The sequence below is a fragment of the Pelophylax lessonae genome, assembly GCF_965119305.1.
Source record: "Pelophylax lessonae genome assembly, chromosome: 8".
Taxonomy (NCBI): Eukaryota; Metazoa; Chordata; class Amphibia; order Anura; family Ranidae; genus Pelophylax; species Pelophylax lessonae.
This window is the reverse complement of record NC_138775.1, coordinates 26,295,825-26,308,475: the sequence shown is the minus strand read 5'-3', so window position 1 is coordinate 26,308,475 and position 12,651 is coordinate 26,295,825. Positions and strand designations below refer to the sequence as shown.

The following is a 12,651-nucleotide window of genomic DNA, read 5'->3' as shown; positions in this document are numbered from 1 at the left end:
CCCTCCCTCCCAAATAAAGTTAACCCCTTCACTACCAGTGTATTTTTTACAGTAACAGTGCATATGTATAGCACTGATTACTGTAGAAATGTCACTGGTAACCCCAAAAGTGTCAAAAATGTCAGTCAAGGGTCCGATCTGTCCGCCGCAATACCGCAAAAAAAAAAAAAAAAAAAAAAATAATCGCAGATCGCCGCCATTACACGTTAAAAAAAAAAAACAACAAAAATGACAAAAATCTTTCCCTTTGTTAGTAAACGCGATAACTTTTGCGCAAACCAATCAAAATACGCTTTTTGCGATTTTTTTTACCAAACATAGGTAACATAAAACAAATTGGCCGAAAATGTTAAAAAATTTTGATTTTTACTTTTTTTTTGGGGGGAATTTCATACAAAAAAATTTGAAAAATATTGTTATTTTTGCAAAATGTACGCTCTTTTTTTGTTTAGAGCGCAAAAAGTAAAAATCGCACGGGTGATCAAATACTACCAAAAGAAAGCTCTGTTTGTGGGAAAAAAAGGATGTCAAATTCGTTTAGGTACGACCGCGCAATTGTCCGTTAAAGTCACGCAGTGCCGAATCGCAAAATACCCCCTGGTCGTTTAGCAGGAAAATCCTCCGGGGCTTAAGTGGTTAAAGTGCTTCTAAAGGATATTTTTTCCCCTAAAATAAAAAACAAAAAAAATGTTCTACTCTCCTGCTATGCGCAACAGAGTGTTTCCTTACCACCTCTTCTAGGGTCCCCCATCGGCAGTGTCCATTCTTCCTCTTCCCTGAGTGCCCCCATAGCAAGTTCTGTGCTAAGGGAGCACTTGTGCAAGCATGTTCTCAAGTCAGGCTGTGTGCCACATCCCCCCCCCCCCCCCCCCCCCAGTATTTGACAGCAGCAGGAGGAGCCTATGACTCCAGCTGCTGCCTGTGTGTCCTATGAGAAGAGTAAGAGAGTAGCACTGCTGCAGATAGGACAGTACTGGATGGAGAGATGACAGGTAAGTGTATAGGGGGCAGATACATTTACTGGGGCATTTATTTTACCTTAATGCAGGGAATGTGGTAAAGGTACAAAATGTTTTGACTTTAGAACCAATTTAACTTGTTTTGTAGAATTGAGGGGCTTTAGTGGCTGAACTTCTCTTTATCATGCCTGTGTTTGCTGCACTTACTGTAGGACATCTCTTTGCTCCAGGTTGTACTTGCCCGCGTTCTTCATGGCGGCATTGTGTATGGCCTCGATGGCTCGATCAATGGACTGGAGAACCTCATCTTGTTCCTGCACCTGGAAATTAAGAAAGACCTTATTAACAGGAACGCATGATTCTCAGGCAATTGCCCAGCCTAAAGCGGTTTCTGTTAAAAAAAAAAAAAGATCAACATCGAAACGTTGCAAAAAAAAGAATATTTAATTGCAAAAACATTGCTATCCACAATGGCACATAATAGTGGGCCTAGGATCAGATATAGTTCTTTCTAGTTAAGTCCATGCATTCTAAGTATTGTGTAAGTTTAATAACAACCCCGGGAATTTTTATTTTTTTACTTCTCACAGAGATCACAGAACTCCCTCCAGCAATGTATTCATCTGCTTTTCTCTCCAGGAGGAGGAATCTACCTTTGTTCAGGCATCTTCCAGAGTCTACTTCCTAGGCTCATAGATGGCACACATCAGTTATTCTTACATTGCTACAAAGTCACGATGTTGCAACGTAATCACTGAGGAAGAGACTGAGGAAAATGCTTCCTCCTGCCTGCAGCAAATGAAAGACAACATCCTCTGACTAAGCAAAGTCACCATAGAACATGGGTGTCCAACCTTTTGGCTTCTTTGGGCCACATTAAGTGTAGAGAAATTTTCTCGGGCCGCATATAAATTATATACTATAGTTAAGGTACATAAGTAATAAAATGCCGCCACGCCCTTCCCGCGCCACCGCGAACCAATTTAACACAACTAGAGGATGATCAAATTAACTTCTTCTGAGCGATAATAAAGGAACACTCTAACCACCATGACCACTGCAGTGATTTGTAGTGGTCATGGTGGTAGGAGTCAGAAACACTGCACATGTCCCCCCCCCCCTCTGCCTACCAGTTGGAAGCTGCTGTGGCCGTGCCCCCGACCTGACTTACTTCCTCCCCAGCAAAAAAAAAAAAGGCCGGGTGGCAGTGGGCCACATTGCCTGAGGTTCCGGGCTGCATGTGGCCCTCGGGCTGCAGGTTGGACATGCCTGCCTTCAAGTGAAATTATGGCTTTTTTTGTTATAAAAAGGTGGAGCTTTTTTTCAATGATTCTGTTGCTGTATATTTTGAGAGATCCGCAATGTTACAGGCTTGTAAAAAGGTCCACTTTTTTTATTTACCACATTCAATAAAAACAGTGGGTCAAATAGAGGTTATTCCTTGCAAGGTCCCTATGAGCACTGACTCCAATGCGGATAAGGATGGGCTTAGTGCCAGTGGAACTCGGGCCCCCGGCATGCACCTAATCCACCCTGCAGCATACACTGGCTGGACATATGATATGATATTGATTAAACCTGGTACTGCGCGATACAATACACTCCATATTATAAACTCTACATAAACATGAAGCATGTGCAGTTTCTATTACACCATAACAAAGTGCTTAACCTCTTGGTGCCGACATAACACAAATATGCAGCCCCATTGGACTGGGCTTTTTTCAGTGGGGCAGCATATTTGCATATCTCCCTTTGCGCTGGGAGCAATTAGCACAACCCGCTCCCAGCACAGAGACCGGGGTCTCATGAGAGCCCCTGGCCCCATTCCAACGATCAAGACCCGGAATGTCCGATTCCGGGTCACCTGATCGTTGTGATAGCCTCCGATTGACTATCACACTGATCAGTCGCTGTAAAGCCCACCCCTGAGTTTTCGGTCTCTGTGAATGGACTAGAGAAATACAATGTATCTTTTTCTGTCCTTGCAGAGACTGAGAGAAAAAAAAAATACCTAGATCAAGGCTTGTTCTAGATTAGTTCCAAGGCTAGTGTTTGGGTCAAGGACAAGGGTCAGTAATTTTGAGACAGGATTTTTTTTTTTAATCTAGTATCAGTGTCGGTGTGTTTTAGGCAGGGCTTTTTTTCAGGGGGAACGCAGTTCCGGCACCTCCAGAACTGAATGTATGTAATAGGTGCTGGGGTGTGCTGGAGGGTCTATTGATGCTGGCTGCTGAGCGATCTATTTTTGCTGGATGGGATCTATTTTTGTGTAGGAAGGGGGGGGGGTCTGTTGTTGCTGGGGAGTTCTTCTGTTGGTCACAAGGGGGTCTATTGTTGCTGGGGTGGTTCTTATGTTACAGGGGGTCAGTTGTTGCTGGGAGGAATGTACTGTTGAGGGAGGGGGTCTTTGTTGCTGGCTGCTGGAGGGTCTATTGATGCTGGCTGTTGGGAGTCTATTGTTGCTGGGGTTGATCTATTGTCGTTGGAGTGTCTATTGTTTCTACATCTATTTGATTGTCTTTCTTGTTCTCATTAACAAATTCCTTTTCAAAATACTTAGAACCACAAAATAATACTGTATTCTCTGAAAGGGGTGGTATTGGGAGGTGGATAAGGGGTGGAACGGTATTGGGAGGTGGGTAAGGGGTGGAACGGTATTGAGAGGTGGGTAAGGGGTGGAACGGTATTGGGAGGAGGGTAAGGGGTGGAACGGTATTGGGAGGTGGGTAAGGGGTGGAACAGTATTGGGAGGTGGGTAAGGGGGTGGAACCAAGGAACAGTGCTTGAATTGTTTCTGGGCTGTACTGCAGGTACAAGCAACATACACATGTGGTATCGCTGTGATCATCAGGAGCAGGATAATTTATTTTGGGTTGTTGTTTTGTGGTAAGTTATGGTAGTAGCAAGAAGTATTCAGCGAAATTTAAAAAATAAATGATTTTTTTTTTTTTTGGGCCAGTTTTCCTTTGATAAAAGGTTTTCAGGCTCCCCTGAGGAAGTAATTTCCGCCCTTCCTTGTCTCCCCTGCCGAAATCTCATCACACAGTCACCTGTGGAGAAACAGGGAGTGGGGAATGACCACCCAGTATTGCGAGTGTTCTAAGCCGTGCCGCTGAGAGCGGAACATAGAAACATAGAAACATAGAATGTGTCGGCAGATAAGAACCATTTGGCCCATCTAGTCTGCCCAATATATCTGAATCCTATGAATAGTCCCTGGCCCTATCTTGTATGAAGGATAGCCTTATGCCTATCCCATGCATGCTTAAACTCCTTCACTGTATTTGCAGCTACCACTTCTGCAGGAAGGTTATTCCATGCATCCACTACTCTCTCAGTAAAGTAAACTCGCATGCACCGCATGAGGTCAATGGGGAGACAGCACACGGAGCATGCCGTGAATCTAAGGACAGGAAGTGCATGCGCCGCTGACATAATCAAACATTGCAAGATGGATTGCAAGAAAACTAAACAAGTAAGGAGACTTTGACAGGCAGCGATCAATAGCTTTAAAAATTAGGATTGCAATGAGCAGAAGTTTTGATAGAGAGTTTACAACCACTTTAATTGGTTTGCGCAAAAGTTATAGCGTTTATAAATTACGGGATAGATTTTTGGACTTATTTATTTATTTTTTAGTAATGGCAGCGATCAGCGATTTTTAGCGGAACTGCGACGGACAGATCGGACACCCGACAGACATTTTTGACACTTTTTGGGGATCAGTGACAATAATACAGTGATCAGTGCTAAATATTATGCACTGTTACTGTATGAATGACACTGGTAGGGAAGGGGTTAATGTGTATGCCTAATAGTGCTTACTGACTGTGTGGGGGGATGGGTTAGACAGAGGTAGGGAGAGATCGATGATTCAGCTTAGCTGAATCACACAATCTTTCCCTGCCTCTCTGACAGAAGATCCGCCTGCTTGGTTTACATAGGCAGGCGGTTCTTCGGTCATTCTAGCCAAAGATCACTTCACGGGAGGCCTGCAGCAATCGAGCCAACTTCTCCCGCGGTCTGGCTCCGCTGTGTCTAATCACAGTGGAAGCGCGGCTGGGGCAGCGCGCGTGTGCCGCCGAAACAGTGTCATATAATCACGTAGATCTACGTGATTATACTCAGCCGAGCCCCCTTGCCGCAGTATATCTGCTTGGGGCGGTCGGCAGGTGGATATACTGTATATGTTTTATTTTCTCTTTTCTGTACATATGAAATCTAAAATAAAGAATTTGATAAAAAAGAAAAAAAATGAAATCTAAAATGAAGAATTTGATAAAAAAAGAAAAAAAAAAAATGAACACAACATATGCTTCTATAGTGTGCTAGCTGCATTAGTCGCTTCTGACAAGTTATCTGGATACCATTGAATCTCAACAGATGGCCAGAACAGAGATGGTGATTGACAGCCTCAGGCGTGCATGTTTCCATATGAGGCTGTGTAAACAGGGGATCTTCTTCCTCCGCCCAGGACTCAGATTACACTCAGCTCCCTGCTGTGCAGTGCGTTACATCAGATCCCCTTCCCCCTGCCTTCTGGAGCTGATAAATAGTTTCTGATCTTTGTGTTTTAGGAGGCTATAGAGGAGAGCAGGGTGCAGATACAACTTATGCAGGGGGATTGGTTTCATCGCTGTGCATCACCCGAGGCCAGTCACTTCACTGGGTTTATGTAACAGTGTATAGCCACCGTCAGGGAAAACAAAAGTCTTTTTTGGACATCTTTGCTACAGTGACCCTGATTCTACCCCAAATACCAGCTTATATATGCAATGTGAGAACCCTGCAAATCCACTGCGGGTTCCCACATCGCATTCAAATCGCAGGCAGTTCACACTGCCATATGCAAATTTCAGGGGGTATCAATACAAAGTTAATGACACCCCCAGATCAGTTCGCATATTGCAGTGTGAACTGTCAGTTCAGACATGAATCGGATCACATTGGTGTGAACCACCATGCGATCCAATTCTGCTGCGGACCCAAAAAAAGAGTCCTGTGCATGTTCTGTCTGAATCCAATGCGAATTTAGCCATACAATCTGTATACAATCTGTATGGCTGAATTCGCATCGCATGTGATTTTCAGAGCAGTGTGTTCCGCATCACATGCGATGTCCGTCATCGCACTGATGTCGACCGGAGCTCAGTGAGGTTTTTGGTCATTTTTAGAAGGCATATACAAACGCTGAAGCCTCTGATTTGCTCTTTTCCCCCTGAAGAAATTGTCTGACACCCCTTCAGAAGAGCTAAAAGACATGCGAGACCTTTCAATGTAGCAATCAAAAGCTCCGTTTTCTCTGTGAACAAAGCTTACAACGGAACGATGGCCGACACAGAGGTTAGTGCACGCAGTGACATTTAAGATACAGTTGTGTTTCTTGGGTAACTGTGGCAACAAGTTACTTTGCAGTACCGTTAGTGATGAATTTCTCCAAGCTGTTTTTTTTTTTTCATCATCAAGGCAAATTCAAAAAGAAAGCCAGGAACATCACATGCACGTCCTCATGTGAAAGACGACATTTAAAGGTCAGCGCTGCCCAAACTGATACTTAAAAGTTGAACTTTAAGCACAGAAACTTTTATGTAAGTATTTTCCTTAATGCCCGCAAAGAATGGGAATCCACTTTGCGTGCCCCAAATGTCTTTGGAAACCCAGATATTACCTTGCAACAGTGACATCATCACTGTCCTGTACATAACCTGTGGAGAGAGCAGAGCTGTGGGAGGGATCCAGCAGACTCCACCTACTGCAGCCTGCCTGCAGAAAACTACAGGAGTGGGAGGAGACAAGACCAGTCAACCTGCACAAGGAGAGAGAGCAGCAGTGAGCGGTCTTTATTACAGAAGTCTCACCTTGTCTGGAAGAAATACACAAATCACACCAAGATTCAAGGAAGAAAAACACAAGACTCTTGTATTTAGATGATATTTGCTTATCCCTGGGTTCAGCTTTAAGTTTTGCATTACTAATAGCAAGTTGAGTAACACCTCTCAGGGTCTCCAGCTGAAGGATATCTACAGCAAATTTTTGCAATGTTTTCCAACTGGTCAAGCCACAAAAAAGTCAAATCGTGCCAGTGCCTGTTGATGGCTTTCCATAGTCCTGAATGGAGGAGTGTGGAGTCCAACTTGTGCAAGCATGACTCCTCATAATGGCCCTTAAGTACAGTATCTCACAAAAGTGAGTACACCCCTCACATTTTTGTAAATATTTTATTATATCTTCTCATGTGACAACACTGAAGAAATGACACTTTGCTACAATGTAAAGTAGTGAGTGTACAGCTTGTATAACAGTGTAAATTTGCTGTCCCCTCAAAATAACTCAACACACAGCCATTAATGTCTAAACCGCTGGCAACAAAAGGGAGTACACCCCTAAGTGAAAATGTCCAAATGGGTCCAATTAGCCATTTTCCCTCCCCAGGGTCACGTGACTCGTTAGTGTTACAAGGTCTCAGTGTGAATGGGGAGCAGGTGTGTTAAATTTGGTGTTATCGCTCTCACTCGCTAATACTTGTCACTGGAAGTTCAACATGGCACCTCATGGCAAAGAACTCTCTGAGGATCTGAAAAAGAGTTGTTGCTATACATAAAGAAGTCCTAGGCTATAAGAAGATTGCCAAGACCCTGAAACTGAGCTGCAGCACACTGGCCAAGACCAAACAGCAGTTTAACAGGACAGGTTCCACTCACATCAGGCCTCGCCATGGTCAACCAATGAAGTTGAGTGCACGTGCTCAGCGTCATATCAAGAGGTTGCCTTTGGGAAATAGACGTATGAGTGCTGCCAGCATTGCTGTAGAGTTTGAGTTTGGGGTTGGGGGTCAACCCGTCAGTGCTCAGACCATACGCCGCACACTGCATCAATATGGTCTGCATGGCTGTCGTTCCAGAAGGAAGCCTCTTCTAAAGATGATGCACAAGAAAGTCAGCAAACAGTTTGCTGAAGACAAGCAGACTAAGGACATGGAGTGCTGGAACCATGTCCTGTGGTCTGATGAGACCAAGATAAACTTATTTAGTTCAGATGGTGTCAAGCGTGTGTGGTGGCAACCAGGTGAGGAGTACAAAGTCAAGTGTGTCTTGCCTACAGTCAGGCATGGTGGTGGGAGTGTCATGGTCTGGGGCTGCATGAGTGCTGCAGACACTGGCGAGCTACAGTTCGAAGGAACCATGAATGCCAACATGTACTGTGACACACTGAAGCAGAGCATGATCCCCTCCAGTTGGAGACTGGGCCGCAGGGCAGTATTCCAACATAATGACCCCAAACACACCTCCAAGATGACCACTGCCTTGCTAAAGAAGTTGAGGGTAAAGGTGATGGTCTGGCCAAGCATGTCTCCAGACCTAAACCCTATTGAGCATCTGTAGGGCATCCTCAAAAGGAAGGTGGAGGAGCGCAAGGTCTCCCAACACCCACCAGCTTCGTGATGTTGTAATGGAGGAGTGGAAGAGGACTCCAGTGGCAAGCTGTGAAGCTCTGGTGAACTCCATGCCCAAGAGGGTTAAGGCAGTGCTGGAAAATAATGGTGGCCACACAAAATATTGACACTTTGGGCCCAATTTGGACATTTTCACTTAGGGGTGTACTCACTTTTGTTGCCAGCGGTTTAGACATTAATGGCTGTATGTTGAGTTACATTGAGGGGACAGCAAATTTACACGGTTATACAAGCTGTACACTCACTACTTTACATTGTAGTAAAGTTTCATTTCACATGAAAAGATAATAAAATATTTACAAAAATGTGAGGGGTGTACAGCTCCTATACAAGTAAACCTTGTGTAGGCAGATTTGTTTCATCTTTATGTATCATCTGAGGCTGTTCACTTCACTGGGTATATGTGAGGCTTTACATTAGGGATCGACCGATTATCGGCAAAGCCGATATATCGAGGGCCGATATGCACTTTCCTTGATATATCGGAAGCGGCCACCAAGGTGGCCGATATTACCGATATTTCGGGAAAGTGCTGTCCCGGAGTGATGCCTGCAGCTAGAGTCATCACCCCGGTACCGGCGTCCATAGTCGGCGGTCGGCTGTCTTGGAATGACAACCGATGCAGCTGAGAAGCTGTTTGGCTGTCATTACAAGGAGCGGGAGGGGACGTACGGCCCCACCCCCTCCCGCGGCTCCTCTGGGTCTCTGTTTTATCTCTGTATCACCTGAGGCCAATCACTTCACTGGGTATATGTAAGGGTTTACAAAGACTTTTACTTACATATATTCATAGTACACTTTTGCTTAAAGTGGTGTTCCAGCTGTGAAAAAATAAAATAATTAAAAGTCAGCAGCTACAAATACTGCAGCTACTGACTTTTAATACATAGACACTTACCTGTCCAGGAATCCTACAATGTCGGCCTCCTAGCAGATTTTCGGATTGGATGCTGCCGCCGCTATTTGTTGTAGGGGAAGCCAGCAGTAAAGGCTTTCAGCTTCACAGCCGGTTCACTACTGCACATGCACGAAGTGTGCTGTGCTTCCTAATTGGACCGGCGGGGGGTAGGGGGGGGAGGAGAGGGGCCGTTGGCCAGGGGAAACGCTGTAACTCGGGCAGAGACCAATCATATGCGATCTCACGAGGCGATTAACTTGCGGCCCAGCCCTCGTCCAGTGTGGCTATGTCACGGCCGACCTAGCGCTCGCTGAGGTCTGTGTGCGCTCGCTGGCCAGACTGGGGTGACCACCAGGGCCACCTTACCGATAGGGCGTGCTGGGAAGTTGCCCAGGTGCCCCACCTGCCCAGCGACCTAGCCCCAACCAAGCATTGATCCCGATTCTCGTGTGCATCCCGCAACTGAACTTAGCAGGTGGCATGCGCCTGTCGGCCCTGCACTGCCGTCATGCCACTTGAGCCATATAGGGGGAGCCCACAACTGCAGGAATGCTTGTCTGCCTCCACGGGAACAGGCACACATGGGACAGTCGAGTCTTGACTCCTGTTCACTGGACTTAGCCGCCAAACTTGGAAGTTGTCATTAGCCTGGCACTGTTGTACCAATAAATATCGCCTTATGGATAACTTGCATTTTTATTCTCGTTGGTGATTGTGTAGGGTGGGCCCCAGTGCACTGCATTGTCCAGGGCCCTTTAATGCTCTTAAGTTGGCACTGGTGACCACTGAATTTAGATTATCCAACCCGTCGCCCAGTCATTGTAGATCTCACAGAAAAAAATCTAAGAGAAAAAAAGTTTCTATCCAAAAAGAAAAAAAATTTGCCAGGCCCAAAGACCCCAGCAAGGAACTAGGTCCTTACTACGGACTAGGCAGAAAAAAACTGAGTGGCTATAGCAGCGAGAGGGAGTATACCCCCTGGGACTGCCCATGGGTGTAGCCGGAATTATTTTCTGCCTAGTGTCCTACTCCTGTAGGGGGCAGTATACCCCAATGGTTATGAATACCAGGAGCTGTGTCCATCAATGAACGAAAGAAATATATGTTTTTGTTTTTTTTCCACATACACACTCAAAATGTTTATTTTTTGTTACGTACGAGCAATCTACACAATACCAGTACTGAATATTAACCGGTTGCTGACCGCCGCAAGTACATATACTGGTACGTCACTAGCCTGTGAGCCAATAGCGTTCCCTAGGAAATGTGGGGGTGTGTGACCGGCGGACCCAATGTCTGCCGGTCACTCGGCGATCGTCGGTGGAGAGGGAGAAAGGCAGGCGGCTAATGTAAACAAGCCGCCTGTCATTCTCCCCTGGGTAGGAATAGTGATCATACGGTTCTACTATGTAGGATCGTTGATCACTGTTTCTACACCAGTAGTAATGACAGTTAGAAGCATGCCCCTAGGGACACACTTAACCCCTCCTTCCCCAATAAAGTTAACCCCTTCCCTGCCAGTGTCATTTTGCAGTAACAGTGCATATATATAGCACTGATTACTGCAGTAATGTCACTGGTAACCCAAAAAGTGTCAAAAATGTCAGTCAAGGGTCCGATCTGTCCGCCGCAATGTCGCAGTACCGCAAAAAGAAAATCGCAGATCGCCGCCATTACGCGTTAAAAAAAAAAAACAAAAAAACACCAAAAATGACAGAAATCTTTTCCTTAGTTAGTAAACGCAATAACTTTTGCGCAAACCAATCAAAATACGCTTTTTGCGATTTTGTTTACCAAACATATGTGGCATAAAACAAATTGGCCTAAAATGTTAAAAAATTTAGATTTTTAAATTTTTTTTTTTGGGAATTTCATATAAAAAAAATGTGAAAAATATTGTTATTTTTGCAAAATTGACGCTCTTTTTTTGTTTATAGCGCAAAAAGTAAAAAAAAAAAAAAAAAAAAAAAAAAAAAAAAAAAAAATCGCACAGGTGATCAAATACCACCAAAAGAAAGCTCTGTTTGTAGGAAAAAAAGGACGTCAAATTTGTTTAGGTACAGCGTTGCACGACCGCGAAATTGTCCGTTAAAGTCACACAGTGCCGAATCGCAAAAAAAACCCTGGTCAGGAAGGGGGTAAAATCTTCTGGGGCTTAAGTGGTTAAAATAATAAAGAGGACATTATCCCTTAAAACTCCTCATTCCCTTTAAATGCAATCTATGGAAGGCGGGAGGTACACATGCATGACAAAATGCTATCATCTTGCTTTATTACCTATCGCTTGTAACACTGGAAGACACGTAATACGGTTTCCATTTGGATTGTATCTTTGTAACACGCGCACACATTCCGGAGAAAGCAGCTGCCTCCAATATGTGAATATGTTCAGACATGATTTGAAAATAAACTTGTCTAGTTAAAAATAATGCAGCCACTCGTTCCCAGAGCTGGTGACGGGCAAGAGATTGGTGATAAACGTCGGAATGAGGGAAAGGAGAACAAAAAAAAAAAAAAAAAAAAGACTGGAGATATAATCATATCACAATGGGAGAGACAAGGAGAACACAGCTAGAGGCAATCTGCACAGACTGGAGGAATCTCCGAGGTTCTGTCCACAGAATTCTGCAAGGTTGGGGAAGAGTCTGCTTGTATTTGATAACCTGTCAGCGCCGTGACATGCAGCTCTTCAATTTAGGGCAGCACAGAAGTACAAATTCTCTGCCAGAGCTATCTGGAGGACGGTGGTCTATTTTCTACAGCATTCTAAGTGAACAGACAAAATTCAATAAGCTGTAAGGCAGAGACCTAATTACGTGCGTCTGTGTTTTTGTTTCTTCGCGCACCATTTGGGAGAAAAAAAAATAATAATAATGGGTGAATCAGATAACATCTTGTGTCTGCATGTTCAGGATGATGTACTAGCCACTACACACCATGAACATTATTTCCTAAGGGTGACATCTTAGGGGCAGAAAGCTCCCCGAGAACAAGAAGTGGAATATAATCTGCCTGCCTTTCCTCAATAAAAGAGAAATAAAGCAAGGTTTGTTGTAAATGTTTTAAATGTAATAATGAGTTCTTCCAGCCATCAGAGGTCCTCAAAATGACTTCCTAGGAGACTGAAAGGACCCCAATGGTTGCCGGCTTAAAACTGATATTAGGGAATTCTATGGCAATCTTAAAGAGCATGTCCACTTAACCAGTCCTCTTACACCTTTGGACATGCGCAACGGTTATATTTCTGCTATGACCTGTTTATTCGGCAATAACTTTAGCACTACTTAGTTTTAGTTCAATTTTACAGAAAAAAAAAAAAAAGTAAAATGTGAAAAGGT

At 44.4% G+C, this 12,651-nt stretch overlaps 1 protein-coding gene across 1 annotated transcript in view; it reads right to left on the bottom strand.

Moving 5' to 3' along the window:
• The window catches only part of NCKIPSD (NCK interacting protein with SH3 domain), a 180,951-nt gene that overhangs the window by 114,412 nt on the left and 53,888 nt on the right, over nucleotides 1–12,651 (bottom strand). The window contains exon 2 of the mRNA XM_082265194.1: nucleotides 1,167–1,279. Within this exon, the coding sequence (XP_082121320.1) occupies nucleotides 1,167–1,279 (113 nt within the window). The remainder of the gene's footprint in view (nucleotides 1–1,166; nucleotides 1,280–12,651) is intronic.